The sequence below is a fragment of the Arachis ipaensis genome, chromosome B7 (assembly GCF_059453495.1).
Source record: "Arachis ipaensis isolate K30076 ecotype BB chromosome B7, ASM5945349v1, whole genome shotgun sequence".
Classification (NCBI taxonomy): Eukaryota; Viridiplantae; Streptophyta; class Magnoliopsida; order Fabales; family Fabaceae; genus Arachis; species Arachis ipaensis.
Window position 1 is genome coordinate 113,340,012 of NC_142442.1, and position 27,346 is coordinate 113,367,357.

General features: G+C 32.7%; 6 protein-coding genes and 1 long non-coding RNA gene across 9 annotated transcripts; all 7 read left to right on the top strand.

The window, feature by feature from the left end:
* The first annotated feature begins 1,518 nt into the window (after nucleotides 1–1,518).
* LOC148553767 (uncharacterized) lies at nucleotides 1,519–5,167 on the top strand. 3 transcript variants are annotated; one of them, XM_088493743.1, is made up of 8 exons: nucleotides 1,519–2,813; nucleotides 3,089–3,221; nucleotides 3,356–3,510; nucleotides 3,629–3,758; nucleotides 3,855–4,052; nucleotides 4,187–4,283; nucleotides 4,407–4,492; nucleotides 4,599–5,167. In XM_088493743.1, the coding sequence occupies exons 2-8, from the start codon at nucleotides 3,171–3,173 to the stop codon at nucleotides 4,767–4,769; spliced, it is 888 nt and encodes a 295-aa protein (XP_088349869.1). In that variant the 5' UTR covers nucleotides 1,519–2,813; nucleotides 3,089–3,170; the 3' UTR covers nucleotides 4,770–5,167. The 3 variants fall into 3 exon arrangements, 2 of the variants coding, with proteins under 2 accessions (XP_088349869.1, XP_088349870.1); XR_015892250.1 differs by having other exon boundaries at nucleotides 4,187–4,492; nucleotides 4,599–4,657; XM_088493744.1 differs by lacking the exon at nucleotides 1,519–2,813 and having other exon boundaries at nucleotides 3,054–3,221.
* Nucleotides 1,880–3,101, top strand: LOC148553768 (replication protein A 70 kDa DNA-binding subunit A-like). Its single transcript, XM_088494879.1, has 6 exons — nucleotides 1,880–2,029; nucleotides 2,143–2,410; nucleotides 2,497–2,593; nucleotides 2,692–2,813; nucleotides 2,910–2,994; nucleotides 3,089–3,101. The coding sequence occupies exons 1-6, from the start codon at nucleotides 1,880–1,882 to the stop codon at nucleotides 3,099–3,101; spliced, it is 735 nt and encodes a 244-aa protein (XP_088351005.1).
* A 2,408-nt stretch (nucleotides 5,168–7,575) lies between the features above and the next one.
* On the top strand, nucleotides 7,576–12,669 carry LOC107607481 (uncharacterized). Its single transcript, XM_016309430.1, has 8 exons — nucleotides 7,576–7,681; nucleotides 7,982–8,420; nucleotides 8,665–9,379; nucleotides 9,454–9,583; nucleotides 9,678–10,895; nucleotides 11,009–11,168; nucleotides 11,304–11,961; nucleotides 11,992–12,669. The coding sequence occupies exons 1-8, from the start codon at nucleotides 7,576–7,578 to the stop codon at nucleotides 12,667–12,669; spliced, it is 4,104 nt and encodes a 1,367-aa protein (XP_016164916.1).
* A 2,595-nt stretch (nucleotides 12,670–15,264) lies between these two features.
* LOC110264684 (uncharacterized) lies at nucleotides 15,265–19,801 on the top strand. Its single transcript, XM_088493603.1, has 15 exons — nucleotides 15,265–15,407; nucleotides 16,099–16,206; nucleotides 16,411–16,678; nucleotides 16,782–16,878; nucleotides 17,014–17,135; nucleotides 17,248–17,332; nucleotides 17,442–17,574; nucleotides 17,673–17,827; nucleotides 17,979–18,129; nucleotides 18,219–18,386; nucleotides 18,481–18,654; nucleotides 18,803–18,957; nucleotides 19,048–19,177; nucleotides 19,305–19,491; nucleotides 19,575–19,801. The coding sequence occupies exons 1-14, from the start codon at nucleotides 15,342–15,344 to the stop codon at nucleotides 19,395–19,397; spliced, it is 1,905 nt and encodes a 634-aa protein (XP_088349729.1). The 5' UTR covers nucleotides 15,265–15,341; the 3' UTR covers nucleotides 19,398–19,491; nucleotides 19,575–19,801.
* Nucleotides 19,802–22,200: 2,399 nt separating this feature from the next.
* Nucleotides 22,201–23,424, top strand: LOC107607483 (uncharacterized). Its single transcript, XM_088494880.1, has 4 exons — nucleotides 22,201–22,329; nucleotides 22,461–22,557; nucleotides 22,679–22,800; nucleotides 22,919–23,424. Exons 1-4 carry the CDS (start codon nucleotides 22,284–22,286, stop codon nucleotides 23,422–23,424), a joined length of 771 nt encoding a protein of 256 aa, XP_088351006.1. The 5' UTR covers nucleotides 22,201–22,283.
* Nucleotides 23,425–23,791: 367 nt separating this feature from the next.
* On the top strand, nucleotides 23,792–24,416 carry LOC148553769 (uncharacterized). Its single transcript, XR_015892114.1, has 3 exons — nucleotides 23,792–23,918; nucleotides 24,027–24,203; nucleotides 24,397–24,416. It is a non-coding gene; the product is annotated as an uncharacterized LOC148553769 (long non-coding RNA).
* Nucleotides 24,417–24,636: 220 nt separating this feature from the next.
* LOC148553770 (uncharacterized) lies at nucleotides 24,637–25,987 on the top strand. The gene is made up of 5 exons (XM_088494881.1): nucleotides 24,637–24,742; nucleotides 25,004–25,065; nucleotides 25,181–25,363; nucleotides 25,510–25,662; nucleotides 25,826–25,987. The coding sequence occupies exons 1-5, from the start codon at nucleotides 24,637–24,639 to the stop codon at nucleotides 25,985–25,987; spliced, it is 666 nt and encodes a 221-aa protein (XP_088351007.1).
* The last annotated feature ends 1,359 nt before the right edge of the window (nucleotides 25,988–27,346 follow it).

The following is a 27,346-nucleotide window of genomic DNA, read 5'->3' on the forward strand; positions in this document are numbered from 1 at the left end:
CATAATAAGGTTGTGCTGTATATTCTTCATTTGATAATTCGAAATTTGGGAATCATTATCAATGTATGAGGTTTCAATCTCATCCCTTGCATGAATGTTTATGTCATTGAGAGATTTTTACTCATGTTTGTCTATACTTTTTTTTCCCACTCATCTAATGTTTTGAATGTATCCTTATCTAACCAATTTATACCAATTCTCATTGTCATGAGTAGAATCATTGTTTGGGGTATATGATTACTGCCTTCCCTATGGTCTTATGACGTGTAGGTTTACTGTAGTAGTTGTGGTCTCATATCTCAATTTCTGATCCCTATTTCTTGATTTCTTGAAAGTTTGACTTTTTTTACTGTTTTTGTGTTGGTTCAGATTTTGCTCCTATGATTAGTTGTCTCTATGCCATTGAATGGAGATGATAATGTGGGAATGCCTATCAAGGTATGGGCTTTCTATCTAACCTATTTGGTGAGTGGTGATGTGATTGATATGAATTGATTAATAGCTTTTTCCTGATTGAATGAAAGATTTGGTTATTCAATTCAATTTCATTGTCTATTTCTTTAATTATTTATTTATGTAAAAATTGTTTTGTATTTCACCTCTTGAAAAGACATGGGATTTTTGTGCTGAATTTGAGATGTGATTCACAAAGGAAGTGGCTTTGTTAGAGTAAGATGGTATCATTCCACTATTTGTGTTACTAGGACTGCCCCAAAGTTTAACTAATTTTCACAATTTTTTCCATGCCTATTTTCTATTGATAATTAGAGAAAAAAATTATGGCATACTCCACTATTTGTGTTTCTGGTTGCATGTGGGTTGTCTTGATGATTATGAAAAAATGGGTTTCGTACCTAATCTATTCTATTAGTGGTGATGTGAATCACAAAAATTGATGTGTAGCCTGTTGTTTATTTATTTCTTTTTGAAGTTCAACTGAATTGGATTACATTTTTCTGTTGATTGTGTTAAATATGTTTCATATCTCAGCTGTTGGATGGACATACACCTCCTTGTCCTCAAGTTAAGAGGTTCATTGAGAAAAGAATGCGCTTGTGCAAGTAGAATGGGTTCATGTTGTTGTTTGTCTAACTACCACATGTCGTTAGCCAAAGAAAAAAGTATCCAGCAGCTGCTGTTCCCATGAAAAAGTGTTTTCCACACATAATAAGGTTGTGCTATATATATATATATATATATATATATATATATATATATTCTTTATTGGAAATTGGAAATTTCCAATAATTACGAAGGTATGAGGTTTCATTATCATCCATTTCATGAATGTTGATGTGATTGACAGATTTTTATTCATGTTTGTTTATACTTTTGTTCCCATTTAGCTGCTTTTTCTAATGTATCCCTACCTAAGACATTTACCAACTCTAATTGCCATCACTAGAATCATTGTTGAGGGTAGTTGGTGACTGCCTATTTTATTATTTCTCGAAAGTATCACTTCTTTTTCCTATTTTTGTGTTGTTTCAGCTTTTGCTGCTATGATTAGTTGTCTATGTTCCATTAAATGGGATGAGAATGTGGGAATGCCTATCATGGTATGGGCTTTCTATCTAACCTATTTGGTTAGTGGTGATGTGATTGATATCAATTGATTCATTTCTTGTTGCTCATTAAATGAAAAATTTGGTTATTCAACTCCACTACCCTCCATTTCCCTCCTCAATTTGATTTGAATTCAAAAAGGTGAGATTGTGTCCTGGATTTTTTCTATAAAAGGATGGTTGGTAAAGCACATTGAATGCACAAACATTCTGATGTGTTGTATTTGCTCCTAAGCTATATTTATTTTATAATTTTACTATTTACATTTTGATCTATTTCATCAAGTCTCTTTATCTCCTTTCTTTTTACTGCAATGCCTCCACCATTTGATATGATTTCTAAGATGCATCCTCCTAGAGAGGCTTGGAAGCTGAAAGTTAGGGTTCTAAGGCTTTGGGTTGTACTCTCTTTTGGTAACCATGAGGTTCCTAACTCAATGGAGATGATTCTCCTTGATGAGCATGTTAGCCCCTATTAGCTTCTCTTTTAAATATGGTCTTACTTGCTGTTTTTTAAGTTTTCAAATTTAAATTATGTGTTTCATTAATCTGATTTGTTCTTTTGTTCCATTTCTAGTGTGAAAAAATTCAAGCTACAGTCAAGAAACCACTCCTTAATAGGTTTAGGGATCATATAGTTGAAGGACAAGTTTATAGAATGACATATTTTGCTATTGTGTCAAATCATGGTAGTTATAGAGCAACTTCTCATGAATTCAAATTGGTTTTCCTTCACCGAACCACTGTTGTAGCTGTTGATGAAGATGTTATCCCTAAGACTTGTTTCAACATGTTTCCTTTTTCTGAGCTGCTGAACATGACCCAAGATTATGATTTTTTAGTTGGTGTGTATATCTTCCTACTGTTCTGTTATTGAAGTTTTTTAAACAAATCCTTTGAATAGTTAATAGGTTGTGTTTATTTGGAATAGATGTCATTGGTCTTTTAACTTCAGTCGGAGAAGAGAAAGAATATGCAAAAGAGGGAAAAATTGTGAAAATGATTGCATTGGAATTAACTTCAAAAGAGTATGTTCCTTAAGTCATTTATGGTGCTTTCTCTTTATCTTTTAATTATCTTTTTTGCTTATTTTCTGTTTGATTCTTTGTCATCTTTTGAGTTTCAGTCTTACAGTGCGATGTGCATTGTTTGGGGATTATGTTAATCAAGTAAATCATTTCCTTGCCTCTGGGTATGTGGAGCAGCCTGTTGTAGTCATTCAACTTGCAAAAGTCAAGTTCTTTAGGGGTATGTTGTTGTTTTTTTTTTTCTGTACATCTCATGGCTGCTCTAGGTGTTGTCTCCAATAAAGTTTTGCTAGACTCTTTCTTTGTTTCTGTGTAGGTCAAGTAGGTCTTCAAAATGTGATGTATGCCACTCAAATGTTATTTAATCCTGATATTTCTGAAGTTGTTGAATTTAGGCAGATGTTAGCATGCTTTATTTTGTTGATGTTTACTGTATTTTTTATTTACAAGCAATCTGGAGTAACAAGTACAACTATTTGCATTAATTTTTTTTAGTATGATTGAGTAAGGTGTCAGTGGTACCCAGTCACTGTTTATTACAATTGAGGGTAAAGTTCTCTCCTTGGAAGATGATTTCATGCGTTTAACTAGAAAATGCACTATTGAAGAGCTTCAAGATAGCAATCAGGTTGTCTTCTTTTGAGTTAGTTGTGTTTCTGTTTGTTTTATACACAAATGAGCGAAAAAGAAAATCAAACAAGGATTTCCAGATCTGTTTTTTCATTCATGTTGTTAATTAACTTTGAAATGCCCATTGGATAGGAGGGTTCTTTTATCATTTTTGGTGCAATCCAAGGTATTGTTGAGGATGGAGGTTGGTGGTATTCTGCTTGTGTGTGTGGAAAGGGTATCTATCCTCAAAATGGTGCCTATTACTGTGATTTTTGTTTGAAGCACATAACTAATGTCACTCCAAGGTCAGAATTTTTGTTGAAAATGTGTTCTCATTTTGTAAAGTGGATTGTTTATAAAAATAAGGTTTCTTGGTATTATGTATTTGAATGATTGTGTTCCCCCTTTTTTTTCTCTCTCCAGATTTAAAATTAAAGTAACAGTTGAAGATCATACTGGGGAGGGTATTTTCCTTCTCTTTGATCGTGAGGCTTCTTATTTGCTTAAGAAATCATGTGCTGACTTGTTTACTGAGGTTCAAAGAGATGCAAGTGTATGTTGTTAGTTTTCTTTCATGTGTTGTTCACTTTAGATGATGGCATGTTCCTTATTCAAACTCTATATTTCTTATGTGTTACTTTCAAAATAGCTTATATGTGGGGATACTTATCCTCCCATACTCCAAGGGCTCATTGGAAAGTTGCTGCTCAAGGTTGATACCAAATGTGTCCCACATGATACATTTTATGGGACTTTCCGAGTTAGGAGAATTTGTGATGATTCCACCATTATTGCGATGTTTGAACTTCCTAATTATGATGCTGATGATGAGTCTACTCCAAAAAAGGTTAGATATACATACAAATGTTTTTAGATCCCGTTAATTCATCATTAATTTCATATATTTTGTTTCTTTATTGTGCTGTGGTCAATTTCTATTATGGTCTTATGTATTTTTAAACTCTTATGGCATATGAATAGGAGCATGATTTACACAAATCTGTTCCTCGTGGAAAAGCGGATGTTGGTATTAAGAAGGAGTCTTCTAATAGTTTTATCAAAAGTGAGAAAGATGCTGGTGAGTGTTCTGGGATTTTGTGTAAATCCCCCGTTCTTATAGATTTTTTGGCTGAAAAATAGCCTGTTGTTTCCGGGGGGACTGAGTTTGTTGGCTTAATTGATGGTGAGCATGGAAAAGAAGACAAAACTCCCAGCAATGATACTGTTAGTGATGATCTTTCTGCTGAATTGGATATATTGCTTAGCTCAGCAGAAAAAGAAACTCAGGTGCTTATGTATAATATTTTTTTCCTCATTCTTATGTGTGCTGTTTCTAATTGTAATTTGCATTCTTGAGTGAGATTCATATGTTTTTTTAATTTCTTTGTCATAGGAGCTGTTGTCCGATGTTCTTGAAGCACCTTCGCAAAATGGAGAGAAGCTTACCCATGAAAATCATGTTGTCACCTCCAAGAGTAAGAGGAATTTGAATCCTCAATTTGAAGAGGCTGCTGTTGATGCAGATGGGCGTGGGTTCAAGGTTGCCAAGGTTAATGGAGTTTGATTGAAGGTGTGGAATTGAGCTGCTGTGTCTAGGTGTAGGTGTCTTATATAGTTTATCTATAAGTATTTAGGAAGGCTTGTGATTCCAAATAGATGGACATGTAATCATGCTGGCTGGATGGTATTTTGATTTGACTTTTTTGGATTGTGTCCAACAAATAGGATTGTCAGATATAGGGGTTTTTCTTTTGTGATGGCTCGGGTAATGTGCCAAGTATGTCTATTCTCAACTCCTCCTTTTGTAATAGTGACTTTGCTAGGGATTGGACACATTTTCAATGTTGTACCCTCTTTAGGTTACATACTAGGATATGTAGTCAGATGTTGGAATCCTCCTTATCATAGGGGAGATAGCCATATGTATTTGTGTAGATCACTATCAGTGAAATTTTAATGAAATGCAGCAGTTCTTATTTTGTATTTGTTTATTGTTGTACAATTTTATCTTTTCATGTTGATGTTGATGTCGATTAGTTATTGGTGTTCATTATAATACTTTATTTCCTTCATTTTGTCTGTTATCAAAGGTGTGCATGGTTATATGAGTTTTTTGTTGGTGTGTTTCACATCTTTTGCCCCCATCCATTCCCCTCCTCCCCCCCGTTTTTTTTCATTTGTTGCTTATAGGAACTTAACGATGTGCATCTCTCTTTTCAATGAATTAGGGTTACTCCTTGGTTTTCATGTTTCAACCTTTTTTTATGTTTAGTACGAGTAACAAAGATGTCTCATAACTCAGTTCGTGCTAGAGAGTATAGGCGAAATTGTTTGAAAAGAAAACGAACACAAACTCATCATCGAAATGCAAGAGGTCAGTTCTGAATTGAGTTTCATGATATTTTTAGTGGTTTATACTCCAATTTTTAGTGATTTGATATATATGCGACTGTTTGTAATTTTTTTGTTTTGTTTTGTAATGCTTTAGAGATCCTTGATTCCTCGATGCCTGTTCTCTCTTTGAATGATTATATGGGTAATTTTTATTGCTCTCTTTATATTTTTTGTATTTAATCTTTGTGTTTCTAATAATCTATCTTTTTATTTTATATGTTTCCAATGTCTCTATTTCTTCTTATGTTTTAGAAAATTTATTTGAGGTGTCCTAGAATGTTAATCAGAGTTCAAATCTTATTTTGTCAGGTATAATAATATATTTAAGTATTTTATTCCAGTTCGATTCTTTTCTGTTAAATTATATTTTAAGTTTCTTTGGTTTATATGTAATAGCAAATGTATTTAAGTCATTTATTATTGTTTTTTTATGCTGTTACACCTAAAAGGGTTATTTTAACTATTAGTAGCCCAGAGAATTTCTAGTTAAACATATGTCTAGACTTCTGTACTTGGTCTCTTTTTAATTTGACAACTCAATTAATATTTGTAGAATCAAACATGATGTAAGGTAATTATAATAACCCTAAATTGTGATAAGTTGTTATTAAATTAGGTAACGTAATCGTGAAATTGTTTAGTTGTTGTTGTTTACATGGCTGAAAGTTTTTGAAGTACTTAATAATTGATTCAAAGCGTACAGTTATTGAAGGTAATTAGATTACCTACCGTAAGCCTGACCAGCTATCATATGTGGTAAACATAATTAATGCCATTATAAAATTCTTTATTGAATCATTTAGATCAGTAGATAGGTTTAATTTATATAGTTCTTTCAAACATACACAAGGAGTAGAGGTTATTAAATTGTTTAATTAGTGTTTATTTTTGTCTTCAACAATATGAAAAGTTTGTTGGTTATGTGATTGGAATCATGTAATTAGTTAATTAGTTAAATTTTTTAGCTAAACAATAGACCAAGGGTATTTGTTGAAAGTTTTTTAGTTTTATGTGTATTTCTCATAATTTAATTGGTTATCGAACCAGTCAGGTTACTGTATCACTAGTTCATTGGTTCAACCGGTGAGTCGTTTGTTGAACCGATAGAACTGGTTGTACGTCAATAAAAGATATAAAATAGTCAAAAATTGAATAAAGTGACAATTAAGTCTATTCTTAACACAGCAGGTTGGTGGTATCCCTTATGCTTGCCTAGCAAGCACAAGTGGGTTCAATACCCATTGCAAGCATTTTTTAATATTCGATCCAATATTCAAATGCTTCTGGACCACCCAAGAGTTGCATTTGTTGTTAGCACCATAGGATTGGCCTGTTCACGGATTGGATCGAATTGGCTGGTTTTGTCCGCTTTTTGAAGAACCGGCTGATTTTACGCGGTTCACATCCTTCCTCGGTTCAAACCTAAACCTGACCCGGCTAGACTACCAGTTCGAATGATTCATCGATTTTCCGGCCGAACCGGCAGATCCGGTCTGATTCTTATAGCTATGGTTTTATGTCATAATCAGTAGTTCTACATTAAAAAAATGTCATAATCAGTAGTTCTACATTAAAAACAACAATATATGCACTTGTTCTAAAATGTTAGAAAATTCTAAGGACCGATTGAGCCATTAGTGTCTAAAAAAATACAAATTGATTTTAATAGTAATTTAGATTATTTAATTTGGACGTTCGTAGTTAGTATCATTGATTAAAATAATAAAACAAAGTCTATTCTAATGTTAGCAAAAATGAAATTGTTCTTGAATATGCATTTAGATTTATTTATATTTACTTAGTTGATAAATAAATGTTTAATTTTTATTCATTTTCATACTTTATTATATTTGTAATGTTTACCTTACATGTTCATTATTAGATAATTAATTGATTTTTTATTACATGAATATTTTCTTTTTTATATTTGGTTGTCGAATATATCTTTACATAAGTTTGTCTTATTTTAAATCAAAATGGATGATATAGACCAATCAGAAATATATGATCCTTCCATAAATTCATTCAGTCAAGTTGGTTCTGTTATTGATCATCCTCTGTTCTTGCAAAGTGAGATACAAGGTACGCTCTCTTTCTTAAATCATATATTATTGAAGAATAGTAAAATAGACTCCTTATTTATTTAGTGTTAAAACATCCGACTGTGATTATGTCATGAGATGTTATTCAGTTAGTGTAAAATAAAAATAGTATTTTGTGATATATTCTTCTCACAACATTCAAATGAGTCAAGTATTTAGTCTATATAATATCTTTATGCTAATGGTTTATTCATGTTGTGTTGAATTTATTTCGTGTCATATAATTCAGATGAGGTTCTTTTATTGTTGTGTATATTTTTCTCGATTTTATGTCTAGCAGGTTGCCTTGATGTTGGTGACCCTAACTATGAATGTTCAATTTGTGGCGCGTGTTTTTGGTTATTAGAACGTGTTGAAAGAGATTCTACGGTTAATCGTCCTATTTTTACTGTTTGTTGCTCAAAGGGAAAAATTCAGTTACCTTATCTCCAAAAGTCCTCAGATCTGTTATATGATTTGATCAATGGACATGATAGCAAGAGTTTGTACTTCCAAAAAAATATTCGATCTTATAATAGTATGTTTGCCTTCACATCTCTTGGCAGTAAGGTATTGGATTCAGTGAATGATGAGAGGGGTCCACCACAGTTTATAATAAGTGGTCAAAATTATCATCGGATTGGAAGTTTGCTCCCAGATGCTGGTGAGAAGCCTAAATTTGCGCAGTTATACGTATACGACACTCAGCATGAGATAATGCATAGGCAGCAAATTTTTGGGTATGTGTGTTTGAAACTTTGTTGTTTAGCATTTTTGTTGTATTTTCCTGATGTTTTATTGTTATATGTATTGGAAAATAGGTTTATAGCTGTGACTTCATAGTTATACTGTGTTTTGGTCCTGTTATAATATGCTATTAGTTATTTTTTGCTAATAAAATATTTTTAATATGAAAATATGTTACAATTGTATTCTGTGTGGTTTTTAAATATATTTTTTGTGGTTAATATATTTTTGTTTTAGGCAAACATCTGAGATAGATAAAGAATTGATAACTAAGTTGTTGCAAATGATCGATATCCATAATGTCATAGCACAGTCTTTTCGAAGAGTTAAAGAATTCTATGAGTGTCATCCATCTGAGATTTTCTCATTGAAGTTGTATTCGCAACGGAACGTTGATCGAAGAATGTATAGTGCTCCCTCTTGCGATGAAGTTGCTGCTTTGATTGTTGGAGATTTTGATTCGTCGGACCATGGTCGTGACATTATTGTTCGATCTACTGGTGGTTGGTTGCAACGTATATATGAAACTCATGCTCTATATTGGCCCTTACAGTATCCTCTGTTGTTTCCATATGGCGAGGATGGTTATCAGCTAAACATTGGTTATCGAGGTCAACAGCTTGGATATGTTCCTGGAAGGAGAACAAGAGTTTCCCTCAGGGAATTCATATGTTTACGTCTCCAGATTAGGGAACACGAAGATGGAATTATTCACAAGTGTAGGCGGTTGTTTCAACAATTTGTTGTTGATTGTTTCACCATGATTGAGTCCCAGAGGTTGTATGAGATTAGAATGAAGCAAAGTACAATTAGAGGAGAAGTCCTTCAAGGAATAGAGGAGGCTATGCGTCGTGGCGATGACGAGGCTTCTTCAATTGGGACACGAATCATTTTGCCTTCTTCCTTCACTGGTGGTAGACGTTATATGTTTAACCGTTGTCAGAATGCCATGGCGATTTGCAAACATTTGGGTATTCAGATTTATTCCTCACTATTACGTGTAATCCAAATTGACCTGAGTTTCAGCGGTTCACGGAGCGAGAGCGAATTCCAATCGCTGATCGTCCTGATATCTCTTGTCGTGTCTTTCATGCCAAGTTGAAGTGCCTCCTTAGTGATCTCAAGGAAGGTGTGTTTTTTGGTCCACTTAATGCAGGTAAGTTCTTTTCTCGGTTAGCATTTCAATTTCTGTCAGTTGTCTTCGGACATGTAGTTGTCTGGCTTCTTCAGGATTTTTTTGTATTTTTTAGGTATGTATACTATTGAGTTCCAAAAAAGAGGTCTACCGTATGCACATATGTTACTCTGGCTTAACGGGGAAAGCAACTTACAAAGTGTTGAAATTGTTGATGAATTCATCTGTGCCGAGCTACCCAATCCCCAGAAATTTCCATCTCTTTATAATGTCGTCACCAAGTACATGATCCATGGTCCCTGTGGTCCACTTAGACCGAGTTCTCCTTGCATGAAAGATGGTAAGTGCTCAAAATTTTATCCGAAAAGATTCGTTGACCAAACGAGCTTTGATGAAGATGGCTATCCAATATATAGACGTCGTAATATGGGTGTCACAGTGAAGATCAACGATGTCGATATCGACAACAGATTTGTTGTGCCCTATAATCCACTGTTGTTAATGAAATATCAGGCTCACATAAATCTCGAGTTCTGTAACAAGTCAAACGTGATTAAGTATCTATTTAAGTATGTTAACAAGGGTCCGGATCGGGTGACCGCAACTGTTGGAGAAAGATATGATGTTGGTGAATCTTCTCAGGTGGTTGATGAGATCAAACAGTATTACGATTGTCGTTATTTGTCACCGTCTGAATCCATGTGGAGAATTTTTGCTTACGATATTTATCAAAGATGGCCGTCGGTACAGAGGTTGACTTTTCACTTGCCTAACCAGCAACATGTTGTATTCGATGATGCTGATATCACTACTCATGTTTATTTGCGCAACAAAGATTTGCTGACGATGTTTACGGGTTGGATGATGGCCAACAGGCGGTTCTCGGAAGGGCGGTCTCTAACATATATTGAATATCCAGGCAAATTTGTCTATTGTTTGAGGAGCAGGGAGTGGAAGCCAAGACAGAGGGGATTCTCAATTGGAAGATTGAGTTTTGCTCATCCCTCATCTGGTGAACTTTTCTACATGCGGATGCTTTTGAATGTTCAAAGAGGTTGTACCAGCTTTCGAAGAATAAGAACCGTGAATGGTGTTACTTATGATACATTTCAAGAGGCATGTTCCGCCATGGGATTCTTGATAGATGATAAGGAGTATGTTTCTGCTATTAAGGAAGTCGCCGAGTTAGCGTCAGCTGCACAGCTAAGGAGGCTTTTTGTGATGTTGCTGTTATCTGGTTCCATGGGAAGACCTTTGTTAGTTTGGGAGCAAACTTGGACTTATTTGTCTGATGATATTCTTTACCGCAGAAGACACGAGCTGCAATATCCTGGTAAGATTTTTGTTCGTCGTGAATTTATTACAAGATAGGTAGGCACACACGCATGCACACAGTAGAGAAGTTATATTATGGTGCTAATATTTATTAATTATTGTTAAACGTAGATCTAACTATGAGTCAGGACGAGTTACAAACATTTTGTTTGTTGGAGATTGAGAGACTATTGCAGAGTAATGGAAAATCATTGAGAAATTATGCTGGCATGCCGGTTCCTAATAACTCTTTAGTCTCTCAATTTAGCAATTTGATGCTGTTGCGTGAGTTGTAGTATGATACTGTTTCTTTGTCTCGTGAGCACGATGCAAATATCTTAAAGTTAAATGAAGAATAGAGGGTGGTCTACGATAAAATTATTGACTGTGTTTCGAATAAGAGGGATGGATTCTTTTTTGTGTACAGGTTTGGTGGCACTGGAAAAACTTTTTTATACAGAGTTTTGTCAGCTAGATTGCGATCTGAGAAAAAGATTGTTATAAATGTTGCTTCTAGTGGTATTGCTTCTTTGTTGTTACCTGGTGGTAAGACGGCGCATTCTATGTTCAATATTCCTGTTGACCTGACTGAAGACACTGTTTGCCAGATTAAGAAGGACAGTCCAAAAGCTGAGGTATTTCGATTGGCCGATTTTATTTTTTGGGATGAGGCACCAATGACTAACAAATTAGCATTTGAAGCGCTTGATAGGACGTTGCGTGATATAATGGTTTCAAACTCTGATAGGAATAAAGATTTACCTTTTGGTGGGAAGGTGGTCGTTCTGGGTGGTGATTTCAGGCAGGTCTTGCCAGTTATTCCAAAAGGTTCGCGTGCTGAGATTGTCATGGCTTCCATAAATTCTTCTATCATTTGGAAATATTGCGAAGTTTTGCAATTGACAAAAAATATGAGGTTAGCAATCGGATCGGAACAATCAACTGCTCAGGAGTTAAGGTCGTTTTCAGATTGGATACTTCAAATTGGTGAAGGTCGATGTGGAACAGTGGTCAACGATAAACTTTTTGTTGATATTCCTTCTAATCTAATCATTCCTGTCTTGGAAAATCCAGTGGAAGATATTGTAAATACAATCTATCCGAATTTGGTTTAGAATTTTTGTGATCCAAGTTTTTTCCAAGATAGGGCAATACTCGCTCCGACTGTCGACAATGTTGAAGAGATAAACAATTATATAGTTGACTTGTTGCCCGGTGAGGAGAAAAATTATCTCAGTGCTGATTCGATATGTGGTAGTGATGCCTATTCTGATGTTGATGTTGATTGGATAACTGTTGAATTCTTGAATCAGATTAGGTGTTCTGGTCTACCTAATCATTTGTTGAAGTTGAAAATAGGCGTGCCTATTATTTTGTTGAGGAATATTGATCCAGCTGGGGGTTTGTGTAATGGGACTCGACTTGTTATGCGAGATCTAGGGACAAATGTGATCGGTGCCGATATTGTTTCTGGTAGCAATGTTGGGGATAAAGTTTTTATCACTAGAATGAATATGATTCCTAGTGATACGGTTATACCCTTTAAATTCCAACGTCGTCAATTTCCGGTTTCTTTGTTGTTTGCAATGACAATCAACAAAAGCCAGGGTCAGACATTATCAACAGTCGGATTGTTCTTGCGTTGTCCTGTGTTTTCTCACGGTCAGCTTTATGTAGCTCTTTCCCGAGTTAGGAATAGAAATGGTCTTAAGATTTTACTTTGTGATGAAGGATTAGTTGATGCTGCCAGGACTGAAAACGTTGTATTTAAGAAAGTGTTTGATAAGATATAATGTATTTTTTTGTTATATGTTTCAGTCTTATCTGTGTAATTTATAGTTTTAATTTCGTGTATATCTTCTTTATAGAGGGACATCTTCTTTGGGGTATGTTTAAAATTGTCTCAAGCATTTCGTGTGCACTAGATGCATCATTCTTTATGACCCATTCATTTCTATTAAGTGAAAATTAAAGGATGTTGTGAAAGAAGAGTATTCATACGTTTTATAAATATAGAATATATTAGTATATATATACATTAACACCATTTTAATGCATAATATTTTAAAAATGGGAAGTATAATCTTTTACTTTAAAATGAATATAAAACATATCAATACATGTAATGTAACCACTGAAAATTCAGATTTTGTTTACAATTTTACATGTTATATAACCACTGACTACTGAGACTGGGTGTGAATGTGATTGAAACTTTGAAAATTGAAACACACAAATCTATTAATGACGATGATGATGTAAGACGGTATAGGGGGAGAAAATGAAGTATACGTTACCAATAAATATATAAATAAATAAATTGCATAATATATACTGTATTTAAAAGAAAAAAAGAAAGAATACTCCGAATCAATAAATTTCACCTGACTAATCATCAGTATCGAAATAAATGGGTTAAACTTGTTGGGTTAGTTTGTTGATATAACTAGATAAAAAAAATATAATAATAAAATATGGGCATTTTATTAATAAAAAATAATTATTTATATTTTGTTAGAAAGAAAAGTCAGATGATATCAATACAAATTTGATTTTAATCTCTAAAAAAAATTTTGATTTTAATCTAAATTATATGTTTTGTTAGAAAAAGAATTTCTTAGTGCCTTCTGTGTTCTATTTTTTTATTATTATTTTGGTTCTAATATTTAGGTTAGATTCTAATTTGATGTTTCATATTTTAAATATTTTATTTAAGTGCTGAATAATTTTGCATGAGTTTAATATTTGTTCACTTTTAAAGTTAAAACAAATTCTTTGTATAAGGAAATATTTTGTATTAGACTATTGGGATTTAAAGTACTTAATTATGCACCAAAATGTTATGTATTTGTTAGAGTCTATCAAGGTTCTTTTTTTATATTAACTTTTGATTTCTATATAATGTAATCAAATGGTCTATATAAATATGGGATACTGTATAAGTAAATAATTGGTCTGCTCATTTAAAAGATACTCTCTTCTTTAGTGGATAACTTTGATGATTCATATCTTCATATTTTATTTTGATTTTTTTTTTAGTTTAAAAAGCCATTTTTTAAAATACAGTTATTTTTTTTATATGAAAAAGTTATTTCATTACATGTTTTTGAAAATATTCAATTTTATTAAAAAACTTACTTATTTACTTTTTTTATTTTGATATTGTTTTTTCGGAAGAAAAAGATAAGCAAAGTATATTCTTAATATATTAATAAGAATAAGATATGAGCATTTTATTAATAAAAACAATTATTTATCTTTTCTTATAAGGAAAAGTTAAATCATATCAATGCAAAATTTGATTTTAAATTGTCAATAAAATTTGATTTTAATGTAGATTATATCTTTTGTTACAATAAAAATTTCTTGGTGCCTTCTGTCTTCTATTTTTTATTATTATTTTGGTTCTAATATTTAGGTCAAATTGTAATTTGATGTTTGATATTTTAAATATTTTATTTTAGTGTAGAATAATTTTGCCCGAGTTTAATATTATTTCACTCTTAAATTTTATACAAATTATTTGTATTAGGAAATATTTTGTATTAGGCTATTGAAATTTAAAGTAGTAAGTGTTGCACTAAAATGTTATACATTTATTAGAGTTTATCAATATTCTTCTTTTATATTAAACTTTGATTTCTTTATAATATAATAAAATGGTCTATATAAATATGAGATATTCTATTAGCAGATAATTGTTGTGCTCATTTAAAAGATATCCTCTTCTTAATTTATTATGTGGTTTTGATGGTATTAAAATTTATTAAAAAACTTGATTATTTATTTTTTGAAATCTAATATTGTCTTTTCCAAAAAAATTGAAAGAAACTATATTGTTAATATATCAATAAAAAAAATATCATAATTTTATTAATGAAAAATAATTATTTATCTTTTTATACAAAGAATAGTCATGTCATCCCAGTGCAAATTTGATCTTAATTTGTCATACAGAAATTTCATGAAAATTTAAATTAAACTCTATGGATACTATTTTATTTTATTTTTGCTATTTCTAACATATATATTTAAGTAATAAATATATTATTAGTAGTGAATTTTTTATAATGTCATATGTCAATTTTTTCTTGGCACCTCTTAACATACTTGCTTGCAGAATTTTGTTTTTATTAATATAATCCTCTCAATTTAGCCATAACCCTAACTAAAGTTAGATAATGTGAGTTTAATTAATTTTGTTTTCCCAAATTCATCACTTTCTCCCTAAAAGACCTTTGGAGCTCACCGCATCTTCTTCATCCCTAAGCTGAGTGCATCCGTCGCACCATTTCCGTGTGGGCTCCGTCGGCTGAGGTTTCTTCTTCTCTCCTGGGTTTTGGCCACATGCAGAGAAAGTATGGGTATCTCTGCGATTCCATTCGATTCTACCACGAAGGTGTTGTTCTGTCATTTGCGTCTGTTCTCTCTCCCCAAGGTTCCTCTTTCTGTCTCTCTCTCGTGCATGCGGCATTTCTCCATCTCCATTTCCGTGATTTGGATAGCAGATGTCGCCACCGCGGTTCAAGAGGTATATGTGGTCTATGTTCCATTCTCCTCCTTTTGAATCGTTCTGGTTTCCTTCTCCAGTTTCAATTTTTTTTCCTGATAATTGTTACTGTTTTCTTTATGCATCGTTTAATTTTTAGTTGTTTGGTTTCTGATCTAATCATGGTGATTGTTACTTTTTTTTCTAAATCAAAGGTTCTCTCATATGTTTGTGTTTTTGGTGTTTCGGGAAAATAATTTTCTTCTTGGGGGTTTTGCTTATTATAATTTATATCATGTTCTTTATGCTATTGGACTGAAGTTTACTGTAGTGTTAGGTATACTTGACTCATGAAATTCTGTTCTTGCTTTATTGTGAATTGTCAAATCAACTATATGTGGTAGGTACTTGGTAATTTGTAACAGGTCTCTTCCCACATTGTTTTTGCTCTTTTTCCATCAGTATTTGGTTACTTGTGATATCTTCCTAAATGATGTGTGTAGGGATATCAATCTATATATGCCTATTAGTCTATCTCTATCCCATATGTGAAGCTTTCATTGTAAGCTTTAGTGTTTGTTAACATTGGGAGTTTATAACTCCAACTCCTCTGTTTATCTTCTCTTATTGGTTCTGAAATTTTCTCTGTATATTTTCTTCTTTTGGTGTTGTTGTTCTATATATGTTGGGAATGAATAATCGTGTTGATTTGGTGGAGAAAATCACTCCCTAGAGGGAATCATGGAAAGTGCATGTTAAAGTTGTGAAGTTGTGGTACCACAAGAATCCTGCTTTGGATCCTTCTCAAAATCTGTTGCATATGGTCTTAATGGATGAGAAGGTCAGTTTTATTTTATGTTAGTATTTTCTTAAGTTGTTGCCACTTTTTTTTTTTTTAAAGTATGCTGAAGGGAATTTTCATTCTTGGTTGGAAAGTGATGTGTTTTTGTTGTTTTAATTTTTTAATGAATTGTTTTTATGCTGTTTGGATACTAAAATTTGTTAATAAATTCAAAATATTAACCATTTTTTTTTTCAATTGCAGTTACACAAGATCCAAGCTACGATTAGAGATCAGCTTATATCAAAGTTTGCTGTGTCTCTAAATGAAGGTGATCTGTATTTGATGACCCATTTTACAGTTTTGCCAAACACTGGTTTGAACAGAGTGATCAAACATCGGTTCAGACTTTTGTTCCAATACAAGACCTCTGTTGTTTCTGTGGTCTCTCCAAGGATACCTCATTCCGGGTTGTGTTTTACATCAATAGATGAAATTGATCAAATGACAAAGGACCACAATTTCCTCATTGGTTTGTACAAGTTTCTTGCTCTACCCTTTTAGGATCATAGTATTCTGTTTTAACAAGTGTGCTTCCTGATTCAAATTTGTATATATTTCAATCTAATTATTAGACTTTGTTGGGATCATTACTGGTGTTCGAAAAGAAAGAGATGTAGCATCATATGGGAAGCTCATCAAAGCAGTTGTGCTAGAAGTTTTTACTCATGGGTAATATGTCTTTGACTTTCTCCCATATCAGTAGTTATCTTCTATTCATTCAATTTTTTTTTGTTCCAGGCTTTATGTTTATAACAATAAATATATAGTTACATCCTTTTGATCTTTTGAAAGTTATTTCTCTAGGAAAAAGGTCCAATGCAATGTGTTTGGAAATGCTTGTGATCTTTTGGAATATGAAAACTTACAAAAATATCCAAGATCTCCGCTGATTGTCCTCGAGTCTTTTAAAATCAAACCAATTGAAGGTTAGTTTCAGGCATATTCAGGGAATTTTTACTCTAATATTTACTTTTCTGATATCTGATCTTTTAATTTTAATATGGTTTGAGGCTAATAGAGTAGGATTCTTGCATGCAGGTGGAGTAATTCTACAGAATGTGATCAATGTCTCTAGGTTATTCATTAATCCAGACATTCCTAAGTCTGTTGAGTTCCTAAGCAGGTTAGTTTTGGTAAGAGTATTGTAGAGCTACAAGCTGCTTTGATTATTTTGTTGGTATTCATGTATATGTTTTGTGTTATGAAGATTAGTTATTGTGTCTTTTATGTAGATTTAGTGTAGCCAGTTATGGATTCTCAAGACTTGTGACCAATGACCTTGGATACTTAATTTCTAAAGTTGATGGTGATTATTTCAATCCCAAAGAGATCAGTAATATTCAAGATCTTGATGTAGATAACGGGGTACTATTTTAGATTGGCAAACTCTCCATTTAATACTTAAACTTCAATTTCTTAAACATGTGTGTTGGGTTTATATCATTGTTTTTATAATTTTACAGGATGCTCATTACTTTGTAATTGGGACAATTAAGGAAGTTATGGATGAACCAGATTGGTGGTACTACTCATGTGTATGTGGTCATGCTGTTGTTGACCATGAGGATCTCTACCTTTGTGATGCTTGTGGTTCATGTGTTGAGCATGTTATGCTCAAGTAAGGTTCATATGTAACTCTACTATGTAATAGATTAATTCTCAATCTTTTGGATTTTTGGTTGGTTCTCTGTTATGCTTCACTTTATGTGTTGTTAAGCAGGTTTAATTTCTTGGTTTTAGTTATCATTCTTGGTTGTTAATTGTGTTAGGTATAGGATTCAGGTAAAGATTCACCATGCTGGGTGTGATGTTTTGTTTGTTCTGCTTGATAATGCGGCAACAAAACTATTTGGAAAAACCTGTTCTGAAGCATTTCTCAGGATAGACGAAGAATTCCCTGTTGATCCTAGTGTGCTTGCAGTACGAATTCTTTCATATTGAACCTCATTTAATATTTATTATATTTTTTTTGTTCAAGTTTATTGATTCTTTTATATTAAACTCCCAAGGTCTGTCGGTCATATTCTCCACAAATGTTTGGTGATGTTGTTGGAGAGGATAAAGTTTTCAAGGTTGAAATCCTTTCTGCAGTTGATCCAGATTACTCCGGGTCCTTTAAAATTGTAAATGTCTTTAGTGATAATTCTGAACCAGCTACAACTGATGATTATATGAATGTATGATTTCTCACTCTATGTTACAACATGTTCATGCATTTTTCTTTTTTCTGAATCAATGCATTCGATACTTATTCTAACCAAATTATCCCAGGCAAGGCTTCATGATCCGATTTTTCCACCAATCTACGATGCCTATTTGCAGTATGGAAGTGGGGAAGATTACAAGACTCAAGTAGTGTGTGATAATTCTATTCAATCAGAAACTATTGAAGATATTATTACTGATCTTATTTCACCCAATCGCTGCTATTCTGATGTTGAGAATGTATATTTTTTTTCTCATTTGTGATAAAATCTCTTGGTTCTTTGTTTTTGTTATTCTTGTTACATGATATGCTAAAAAGTCAGTAATTGATAGTTTTGTAAATTATTTGAAATTTGAAATGCTGTATTAATTTTTTCTTTGCTGGCAGGGTGGTTTTGTTTTTATTCTGGGAACTATATCATCTGTTTTCAAGAATCATAAGTGGTGGTTCTCAACTTGTTTGTGTGGTTCTCTTGTGTCAGCTAATAAACAAATTTTATCCTGTGATCTATGTCAGCTTCAATGCATTGATGCTGTCCCAAGGTATTTTGTTCTTCAGTTTTATTCTGTTTTCCTAACTGATTATTATTTCATGTTAACTCAAAATTTCCTTGTTTTTTCCTGGTTTTCAAGATTCTGCTTGAAGATTGTAGTTTCTCATGCAAATGGCAACAATATATTTGTTCTTAAAGATCGTGAGGTTGTGCAACTGATAAAGACAAGATGCTCTACCTTTTTGGATAATCACCCAGAGTTGAATCAGGTTGTTATCCAGCTGTGGTTTTAATTAGTATATAGATATAGATACAGTTAGTTTGTATTTATTGACATTCCTAACGAAAGCCTAAATTATTATTATGCTATTTTTTAACTTTTTTTCTTGTTTTTAGGGATCTTATTGCAAAGTTGTTCCATTGAAACTCATTTCAAGTCTTTTGCACAAAAAAGTTGTATTCATGGTTGATGCTAGGCCTGTGGGTTGAGATGAATCGATCTGTATATATTGTTCAACAAATTTGGGATGATGCCTCTGTTATTAATGTTTTTGAGGCTGCTGCTGAGATGAATGAGCATAAGGTTTGGTTGCATAGTTTTTGTAATTTGTTCAATTATTAGTATTTAAAAATATCAATAACTGAGAGGATTTCAATTTTGTTCAGATTCATGTTTTGGTTGATTCTATGCCTGAAGTTGAAGATGCTTTTAGCCAATGTGGAAGCGATCATGAAGCTGTGGAAGATCTAGATGCTTTTTAGTTTAATATGTATGTTAAGATAGTACTTTAAGTTGTTATTGTGCATCATCTTGATGATTTTTAGTGTAATATGCTCAGATACTATTTTAAATTGTTGTTTGATTTGTAATATAATGTTAGTCTTTTCTCAATTCTAATGTCGATATATCTATGATATTTATATATTTAATGAAATTCCTTTTTTAATTATAGCAAAAAAAATCTGTTTATTTTATGAGTTTCAAATAAACTGGTGCAATAATTAATCAATTATTAATCAGTATTAAAAAAGAAATGATAATTGTGAAAAAAATATAGATACTTTTTAATACATTGGTTTTCATTACGATTTTTAAATGTATTCAACCTAAAGTTAAATTTAATTGTTATTAAAAAATATATATCTCTTTATTTTTTTTATGTATTTAATCAAATCCCTTTTTAATTACAAAAAAATAATATGCGTTTATTTTACCAGTTTCAAATAAACCCATGAAATAATTAATTTATTATTAATCAATATGAAAAGAAATGATAAATGAAAAAAAAAGATAGATACTGGTTAATAAAGTGGTTTTCATGACTATTTTTAAATATATTCAACCTAACATTAAATTTAATTGTTATTAAAAGATATATATCTTATCAGTTTTTTTAATTTTCTTTTTTTGCAAGAAAATGTCAATTCAAGGGTGCCATACTCCCATTAACACATAAGTCATGTTGTCCCTTTTCTTAATTTTGTTAATTTACGGGTCCCTTCCTCTCCTTTTCTTTCTCACTATGAAACCAGAATTTGTTTCTGTCAGCTGAACAATCACTCCCTCGCACTCGTCCTCTCCAGAATCAGAAAGCCAAGTACCCAGAGCTCGGAACCGTTCTCTTGAGGTAATCGATTTTGTTTGTTGGTTGTATGATTCGATGAGAGTCGCGATGGATGCTGTTCATCAATCAAGGGGCTTCTGTCTCTTCTAATTATCCCAAAATCAGATTTTCATAGTTGTCACAAAGCTTGAAGCACGTTACCTAACATTTATCATGGGTTATTATTTCCCAAACTGATTAATGGGTTTCCCGCAGAATCTAACGTTTATCATGGGTTCTCCAAAAATGAAAAAAATTGGCTCCTTTGCAAAGGTGAGGCTTCTTCTGTTGCTGATGGGTTTGCCAAAGGTTTGATGAGTCTTATTGTATCTACTATTTGAGGACTGGATTCTGTGGCTATGGTTCTCGTTGCCGTTTGAATCATCCGCATGTCCGTGCGGCGGTAAAAATTTTTGTTCGTTTCATTTTTAAGTTTGGAGAAGGTTTTTTCTTGTGTTATTTTTGTGTTTGATGTCATTAATTATTCATGGTTGTACTTTGGATCTGTTAGTTAATTTTGTAGATTCTCTAATTCAGTGCTAATTTGGTTTCATTTTGTAGGTTTAATTTTTTGGTTTGGAAAAAATATTTTTGCTGTTCTTTATCTGAGCTAACTTCTTAGTTTCTTATTGTGCTCTTCTTGATTTAATGATTCGGCTCAAGAGTTGATTATCAATTTTCAGTTTCAATAATGGGATCTATGTTTCTGATGGGCAATAAGTTTACATGTCTTCTATTTCAACAGTCATACTTATTGGGAATAGTATTATTATATAGTCAAAGATAGGATCAATCACTAGGTATGGTTTCTTTATAGATTTATAGATTTATAGATAGATAGATAGATTTATATAGATTCATAGATAAGTTGATATGAGATATCTATATTATATAGAGGTATGGGTAAATCTAATTTAATTACCTATGGACACATTGAATGTCATATGTCAATCAATCAATCAATCTAGCCAAGGAGTCTAAGAGAAACGTATTCTACAAGCTTTGCCTTACAAACTTGCTCATTCCTCTGGTATAAGTAGTAATGAGGTGATGGAGTATTGTGTTGATTTTTCAAGAGCTATCACTTGTTCCTTACTTGTCTTTTTTCTCTTGCATTCTTTTCTATTGAGATAAATCTCAGATCCCACACAGTTTTCTGTTGCTGCTATTTTGTTCTTTAATTTGTTTTTTTCATCCACATTCTTTGATCTTTACTATTTATTTATTGATAAGATAAGATGAGTCTTACTATTGATCCTGTTCAGAAAATCTCTCCATGGAAGGAAACTTGGAGTATTGAGGCTAAGATCTTGACCATTTGGAAAGATGCTAGCATTGTTAATGAAAATATGCAGAAACTGTTACATGTGGTGTTGATGGATAAGCAGGTGAGTATGTCTATTTTAAAAACTCTGTGTGTGTGTGTGTGTGTGTCTGCCCGTGTGCTATCAAAAACTCAGTTTTTACTTAACTAAATTGTTTATGTGATCAGTTTTAGGGTGTAATGTGTCATGGTATGATATTTAGAAATGGTGATATGATATTTGCAGCACGACAAGGTCCAAGCAACTGTTGACCATGATTTGATCACAACTTTTATTCATCAGTTAAAAGAAGGAAATGTATTCATTATTTCTGACTTCACAGTGATACCTAATGGTGGATTGGTTAGAGTTACAAGACATCATTCCGCATCCTTTTCAAGTGTAGTACCTCTGTTGTTGCAGCTGCAAATAGAGACGTACCTAATCCTGGTTTAAATTTAACCTCTATGGACGAGATTCTTCAAAAGCGCACTCATTATGAGTACTTAATAGGTAAGTTTCCCTTTTTCAAACTTGACCTGGAATAAAGGTGTTTTAAAGTGAGATTAATAACAGCTGAATGAAATGTCTTGTGGTATTGTATCCCGTGGTTTAATCTTTTCTGCTATATTATGACTAAACAGATTTTGTTGGGGTCCTGTGCGGATTGAAAAGGAAAATTGATGTTGAGTTTAATGGAAAGATATTGAGAGTTATTGTCCTTGAAGTTTTTGCTGATGGGTATCCCTTCCCTTTCTGTTTTTTATTCTATTTTTAAATTATGTTATGCCTGTTTTTCATATTTTTTATTATTGTTGGATTATTCTATTGTTGTTGCTCATTTTTTATAATGATTACCCAGGAAGAAAATCCCCTGTATTCTTGTTGGTGACTGTTCTGCTCTTATGGACATCAATAGTTTGAAAAAGTATCAGAGAGCACCAGTTCTTATTCTAGAATCTTTCAAGATCCAAGTCAATGGAGGTGAAAAGTTGTCCATGTTGCACATATTTCTGAGTTTGATTTGTTTATATATTTTTGTTTACCAATGAATTGTTTCTTTGTGACTTACTTTCTTCTTATTGTGTTTCGTGATTTGTAGATAAAGTTAGTCTCCAAAATGTGATCAATGTTTCTCGGGTTTCAATCAACCGTGATATGCAGGAAACAGTGAATTTTCTGAATGAGTTAGTTCCATTCAAAGTCATGAAATTTTGTCCCAATGAACTGACAATTTCTGCCTTTCTCTCCATTCCTCACTTGCTCACTCTGTCTCTCTATTGCTCAGTTTCTCACTCTCTCTCTTTCTCTATATTGCTCACTCACTCACTCTGTTCCTCTCTCTCTCTCTCTCTCTCTCTCTCTCTCTCTCTTTCTCTCTCTCTAGCTGTTTTCTTGAAATTGTTTTACTGTAATATTATTTTTTTTCATAGATACCATATCGCAAGCCACCATTTCAGTAGACTGTGTAGTGATGAGAATGGGGATTTAGTATGTGTAATCGATGATGAATCTTTTGACTGGAAGCTAATACGGACTATTGCTAATCTTAAGGGAAACAATGAGGTGTGTACTATTAGGTTTTTAACATGTTCTAGTGCTATGTAAGAAGTACTCATGTTAATTGATTTTTCCATATTCTAGACAGGCCTTGTGCATTCAATTCATAAATTTTTTATTTTAATAGGATGGACAATTCTTTGTGGTTGAAAAAATTAAAGAGATTGTTGAAAATCCAGAGTGGTGGGTCTTTTCTTGTGTTTGTGGTCATCCAATTGTTGGTGATGATAATGTGTTTCATTGTCAGCTGTGCGGCAGAGAGGTCTAGCATTTTTTGACCAGGTAAATCCAGTTTATGATTTAGAAAATTTTTTCCATCTGTTATGATTCAATAATATAAGTCAGCTTCACTTATCACCTTCTTGTGAGACTCACAAATAGATTAATCTGATGTTTACTTTCTTGGTTATAGTTACAGGATTAAGATACTTGTTGAAGATGGTACTTCTTGTGGAATGTTTGTCTTGTTAGACAGTGCAGCCACTAAGCTATTAGGGAGAACCTGTTCTGATGTGTTTTTGTTGTTAGAAGATGAAATGGAGGTATGGTTAATGTTCTTAAGTTTTATTTTTGTATACTTTATCAATAAGTATTTCTTATTCTTCAATTTCATCCATTAATTAGTGATCATTTTTCAATATCTATGTCAGAAAATTGAGCACCCATACTGTCCACAGTTTTTTCATCAACTCATTGGGAAAGAGATTGTTTTCAAAGTTCAAGCAAAGTGGATTAACAGTCTCGGTTATTGTGGTACCTTTAAAATCATCAATGTCATTAGTGATGCACGTTTTTTCAACAAACTTCAGTCTGATCAGTGCATCAAGGTTAGTACGATCTCTTTAAGTTAGATACTAATGAATTAGAGGAATCATTTTTAGATATAGTTTCTTGATCACCAGTTTCTAATTCTTTGGCTGTTCTTTTGAATGCTATCCTTTACATGCCAACATGATTTTGCCTCATACTTTACAAAGTTGGCTTCCTTTTGTAATTCATGTTTTGTTTCCAAATTTTAAGGATGTTAGTTCTGATTCGGCCTTTAGCCCAATACTTGAAGACTTCTCTCGGTGTGGACAGCTTAGAAGTTATGACAACCAAGTCATATCTGGTGTTCCAATACAACTGCATAGCATTAAAGAGATGCTTGCTGACATTCTTTGTGCTAAAATATATTTTTCTGCATCAAGAAATGTTAGTATTTATGCTTATGTTCTCAACCCTCTGAACTGTGTTTCAACATGTGTAGTATGATAAAACATGTATCATAATATACCAATTACTGTTTCTCTACAGGATCAGATTTGTTTCTTGATCGGTGAGATTATTGATGTGCTGAAACATCAGAAGTGGTGGTACTACTGCTGTTTGTGTAATGCACCTGTTTCTCATGTTGGAAATTTATTTTATTGTTATCTGTGTAGAGTTGAGTGTGTTGATGCCATAAGAAGGTATGTATTTTATCTCTCGGTGTTTTTTGGTACCAGTTTTCTTTTTGCTTTGTTGCTTCTTCTGCATCTGTTTCTGAGTGTATATTTTGCTTTTGTTTACATTATTTAGGTATCGCATCAAAATTATTGTTTCCCATTCAAATGGCAGCAATATTTTCATACTTGAGGATGATGAGGTGATGCAAAACTCAAAGCGAGTTGCTCAGAATTTCTGATGGACGAAGGAAATTCCTCCCAAGTAATCATTTTGGTTTTAATTTAATTTAATTGTCCTTGTTTTCACTTTAGTGTTTATGGTTCAGGTATGTGAATTTTCCTAATATACCTATTCTTTTTTTTTTCCTTATTCAAAGGATGATTACATTGTTCCGAATAGCATGATTTCTCAGTTGATGAAGAAGAAAATTGTCTTCATAGTGGATCCTAGACCCATTGGATATGAACTGAATACATCTCTTCATGTTGTTCGTGCAATATGTGATGATATTGATATTGTCAGGTTTTTGGAGGACTCCACTCTTGATAATCAACAGCAGGTGATAATATTAATATGTAAATCTGATGTTGAGTTAGCACACTTTGTTTCTGATCAAGTTAACCTCATTTGGGTATATTATTTTCTGTTCTTTCATGCGTGATGTGTTAATTGTTATTGATGTTATTCCTCTCTTGTTCCATTTAGAAATTTCATCTGGATCCATTTGTTCCTCATTTTCCTTTCGAGTTTAAGAATCCAGTTGAGTTTCACTCCAATGCAAGCATTCAATGTTCGTCGAGCTCAAGTCCTCCAGTGCATCAGCCTTCACCGATTTCTGTTCTGAACTGGAATTGTTGGGTATTTCTTGATCTAATGGAATTTGATTCTTTATCTGTTAGTAAACTGTGTTTGCAGTAATATGTATATGCAAATTTTTATCATACCTGATTTCTTTCTCATGTTAATTTTTTTTTTTGGGTTCTGCATTCCTTCTTCTTATATTTTGCTGTGTTCTTTGTAGACTGTTAACCATGATTTTCATGCAAGAATCTCATCCTCACAAGGTTCCAATTTAGTTGGGAATCATCGACCTCTCACTATTAGGGAAGAGCTTCAGAGTGCCTTTGGACAATGTGAAAATACTGGCGACGCTGTTGAAAGGATGGATGAGTGTAGTGGCTAATCATTTGTTATATATATATATATATAAGCCTTTAAAGAGTTGTTAGAATTTTGCTTATTTGTGTTAAGTGTTTGGAATATTGGTAAAGTATGTTGTCAACAGATCTATTTTATGGAGTTGTGATCTTTATGAAACTTATTGTTCTTTTTCTTATGCTTAAATTTGTATCTGTGAGTATGTTTCTATGTGTTTTTGAATAAAGCATGGTTCTTATATATAGACCTGCTCTTTTTTTTGGTATATATATATATATATATATATATATATATATATATATATATATATATATATATATATATTTGTTTTCTTATAAGTGATTAAGATGTATAGAATAATTTAAATAATGAACCCCAAAATCATTTAAAAAATGTATTTTTTTTAATTGTGTTATAATTTTATATTTAGATTTAGATATCTCATATATAAAAAGATGTTGTTAAGTAAAATTGGTTAAAGGTATTTTTTATTTATTTATCATGTGAAAATATATATTTAAAAAAATTATAAATATAAATTTAAACTCCTAAAAAATATATTATAATGAATTTTTTAGTAATTTTTATTTTTATTATTAGAAATTTATCAACTCCACTAAAAAGTAAGTAAAAACATATTTTTTTCATCCATTTTTTTTCGATTTTATCATCACTAATCAAATGCTTAGTTGCTTCTATTAGTTTATTGATTTAATTAGCATAGTTATGTATCTTAACACTTTAATAGTGTAGAGATAGATATTTTTCATAAAAAAATGTTAAAAATTTCTCTGATACCGGATGGATTAGATCAATAGATGTGGACCGCACGATGGAGTTAGGATGAATCTGATTGGGGAATAGGGGTGTTCCATTGGGAAGGCATTTTCTCTTGCTCACTATCTGTTTTCTTCGTCAAACTGATTCTCATCGGAGCCTTCTCAGTCACATATCCCTTCTCACTCTCTCTGGAATTCGAGCGAAGATAGAGTCCGATCGGAAGAGGAACAAGTCTCCGGTGGTGCCGGCGGAGCAGAAGGAGAAGCATAAGCTGAATTTGAACAAGAGGAAGAAGATGTCGTACTGTGGCAATAGCCACGGTGGTGGTGGAGCTGAGGTTAGGGCATTCCACATACTGGTGAAGCATCAACGTTTCTCCCTACTTTCCTTTTTGTGAAACTGACTTCGATTCGGTGCCCTGTCAATGACAGATCTCTTCTCACTCTCTCTGTAATTCCGGTGAAGAAAGGGTCGGATCGGAATAGGAAGAAGTCTACGGTGGTGTTGGCGGACCAGACTGAGAAGGATAAGCAGCATTTGAACAAGACGAACAAGATGTGATACTGTGGCAGCAGTGACGATCGTGATGGGGGTGAGGTTAGGT

Coding starts and splice junctions, on each gene's coding strand:
- LOC148553767 (XM_088493743.1), top strand. CDS start 3,171: ATGCGTTTAACTAGAAAATGCACTATTGAAGAGCTTCAAGATAGCAAT. Junction 3,222..3,355: donor AGCTTCAAGATAGCAATCAG/GTTGTCTTCTTT, acceptor CCCATTGGATAG/GAGGGTTCTTTTATCATTTT. Junction 4,053..4,186: donor ATGAGTCTACTCCAAAAAAG/GTTAGATATACA, acceptor GCATATGAATAG/GAGCATGATTTACACAAATC.
- LOC148553770 (XM_088494881.1), top strand. CDS start 24,637: ATGTATCATAATATACCAATTACTGTTTCTCTACAGGATCAGATTTGT. Junction 25,364..25,509: donor CTCTTGATAATCAACAGCAG/GTGATAATATTA, acceptor TGTTCCATTTAG/AAATTTCATCTGGATCCATT. Junction 25,663..25,825: donor TTCTGAACTGGAATTGTTGG/GTATTTCTTGAT, acceptor TGTTCTTTGTAG/ACTGTTAACCATGATTTTCA.
- LOC148553768 (XM_088494879.1), top strand. CDS start 1,880: ATGCCTCCACCATTTGATATGATTTCTAAGATGCATCCTCCTAGAGAG. Junction 2,594..2,691: donor TTGGAATTAACTTCAAAAGA/GTATGTTCCTTA, acceptor TTTGAGTTTCAG/TCTTACAGTGCGATGTGCAT. Junction 2,814..2,909: donor AAAAGTCAAGTTCTTTAGGG/GTATGTTGTTGT, acceptor GTTTCTGTGTAG/GTCAAGTAGGTCTTCAAAAT.
- LOC107607481 (XM_016309430.1), top strand. CDS start 7,576: ATGGATGATATAGACCAATCAGAAATATATGATCCTTCCATAAATTCA. Junction 8,421..8,664: donor CATAGGCAGCAAATTTTTGG/GTATGTGTGTTT, acceptor TTTTTGTTTTAG/GCAAACATCTGAGATAGATA. Junction 11,962..11,991: donor AAAATCCAGTGGAAGATATT/GTAAATACAATC, acceptor AATTTGGTTTAG/AATTTTTGTGATCCAAGTTT.
- LOC107607483 (XM_088494880.1), top strand. CDS start 22,284: ATGGACGAGATTCTTCAAAAGCGCACTCATTATGAGTACTTAATAG. Junction 22,558..22,678: donor CTTGAAGTTTTTGCTGATGG/GTATCCCTTCCC, acceptor ATGATTACCCAG/GAAGAAAATCCCCTGTATTC. Junction 22,801..22,918: donor CAAGATCCAAGTCAATGGAG/GTGAAAAGTTGT, acceptor CGTGATTTGTAG/ATAAAGTTAGTCTCCAAAAT.
- LOC110264684 (XM_088493603.1), top strand. CDS start 15,342: ATGCGGCATTTCTCCATCTCCATTTCCGTGATTTGGATAGCAGATGTC. Junction 17,828..17,978: donor GTTGAGCATGTTATGCTCAA/GTAAGGTTCATA, acceptor TAATTGTGTTAG/GTATAGGATTCAGGTAAAGA. Junction 19,178..19,304: donor ATCACCCAGAGTTGAATCAG/GTTGTTATCCAG, acceptor TCTTGTTTTTAG/GGATCTTATTGCAAAGTTGT.